A 1,917-nucleotide genomic window follows, 5' to 3' on the forward strand; every position below is an offset into this window, starting at 1 on the left:
CGCCCCCCCAGCTCGGCGTAGGCCCCCTCGAAGGCCTCTCTCCATTGGGCGTCCAGGGCCAACTCCTGTCCCTTCAGCAGGACCGTGCTGCACCTCTCCAGCACCCGCTCGGGGGCACCTTTCAGCACCAGCAGTTGACGTTCTCCAGCCTCGTGCACCGACAACTGGAGAGAGACCCCCATGTCTGGGTCCCACCCGGACACCTGGGTCCCCCCCCAGATGCCTGGGCTCCACCCTGGACCCCTGGGTTCTTCTCAGGAGCCTGGGTGTTCTCCAGACACATGGGTCCCCCTTGGACACTTGAGGTTCTTCATGAACATCTGGGTCCCTCATAAACATCTAGGTCCCTCTTAGACACCTGGGTCCTCTTTGGACGCTCGGGTCCTCCTTGGACACCTCAGGTCCTTCACAAACCTCAAGGTCCCCCTTGGACACTTGGGTCCTTCATGAACCTCGAGGTTCTTCATGAACCTCAAGGACCTTCACGAATCTCAAGGTTCCTCTTGGACACCTGGGTCCCTCCCTGGACCTGTGTGTCCCCCCCTTGGACACTTGGGTCCCCCTTGGACAACTGGGTTCCCTCATGAACCTCAAGGTTCCTCAGGAACATCTGGGTCCCCTTGGACACTCGTGTCCTCCTTGGACACCTCAGGTCCTTCATGAACCTTGAGGTCCTTCATGAACCTCGAGGTTCTTCCTGAACCTCAAGGTCCCTCTTGGGCACCTGGGTCCCCCTTGGACAACTGGGTTCCTTCACAAACCTCAAGGTCCCTCAGGAACATCTGGGTCCCCTTGGACACTTGAGTCCTCCTTGGACACCTCAGGTCCCTCATGAACCTTGAGGTCCTTCATGAACCTCGAGGTTCTTCCTGAACCTCAAGGTCCCTCTTGGGCACCTGGGTCCCCCTGGGGCACTTGGGGTCCCTCATGAACCTTGAGGTCCTTCATGAACCTCGAGGTTCTTCCTGAACCTCAAGGTCCCTCTTGGGCACCTGTGTCCCCCTGGGACACTTGGGATTCCTCATGAACCTCAAGGTTCCTTAGGAACATCTGGGTCCCCTTGGACACTCAGGTCCTTCATGAACCTTGAGGTCCCTCAGGAACCTCGAGGTTCTTCCTGAACCTCAAGGTCCCTCTTGGGCACCTGTGTCCCCCTGGGACACTTGGGATTCCTCATGAACCTCAAGGTTCCTTAGGAACATCTGGGTCCCCCTGGGGCACTTGGGGTCCCTCATGAACCTTGAGGTCCCTCAGGAACCTCGAGGTTCTTCCTGAACCTCAAGGTCCCTCTTGGGCACCTGGGTCCCCCTGGGGCACTTGGGGTTCCTCATGAACCTCAAGGTTCCTCAGGACCATCTGGGTTCCATTGGACATTTGTGTCCTCCTTGGACACCTGAGGTCCTTCATGAACCTCGAGGTCCTTCATGAGCCTCAAGGTCCCTCTTGGGCACCTGGGTCCCCCTTGGACAACTGTGTTCCCTCATGAACCTCAAGGTCCCTCAGGAACATCTGCGTCCCCTTGAACACTTGAGTCCTCCTTGGACACCTGAGGTCCTTCCTGAACCTTGAGGTCCTTCCTGAACCTCGAGGTCCCTCTTGGGCACCTGGGTCCCCCTGGGGCACTTGGGGTCCCTCATCAACCTCAAGGTCCTTCAGGAACATCTGGGTCCCCTTGGACACTCGAGTCCTCCTTGGACACCTCAGGTCCCTCATGAACCTTGAGGTCCTTCATGAACCTCGAGGTTCTTCCTGAACCTCAAGGTCCCTCTTGGGCACCTGGGTCCCCCTTGGACAACTGGGTTCCTTCACAAACCTCAAGGTCCCTCAGGAACATCTGGGTCCCCTTGGACACTTGAGTCCTCCTTGGACACCTGAGGTCCTTCATGAACCTTGAGGTCCCTCATGAACCTCGAGGTT

General features: G+C 57.9%; 1 protein-coding gene across 1 annotated transcript in view; it reads right to left on the reverse strand.

Annotated features, from left to right (window-relative positions):
• The window catches only part of LOC106899892 (potassium-transporting ATPase alpha chain 1-like), a gene marked incomplete at its 3' end in the record, with an annotated part of 28,979 nt that overhangs the window by 12,822 nt on the left and 14,240 nt on the right, over window positions 1–1,917 (reverse strand). The window contains 1 exon segment of the mRNA XM_014961832.1: window positions 4–164. Coding sequence (XP_014817318.1) covers window positions 4–164 — 161 coding nt within the window.

This window comes from Calidris pugnax, unplaced genomic scaffold (genome assembly GCF_001431845.1).
Source record: "Calidris pugnax isolate Ruff unplaced genomic scaffold, ASM143184v1 scaffold995, whole genome shotgun sequence".
Classification (NCBI taxonomy): Eukaryota; Metazoa; Chordata; class Aves; order Charadriiformes; family Scolopacidae; genus Calidris; species Calidris pugnax.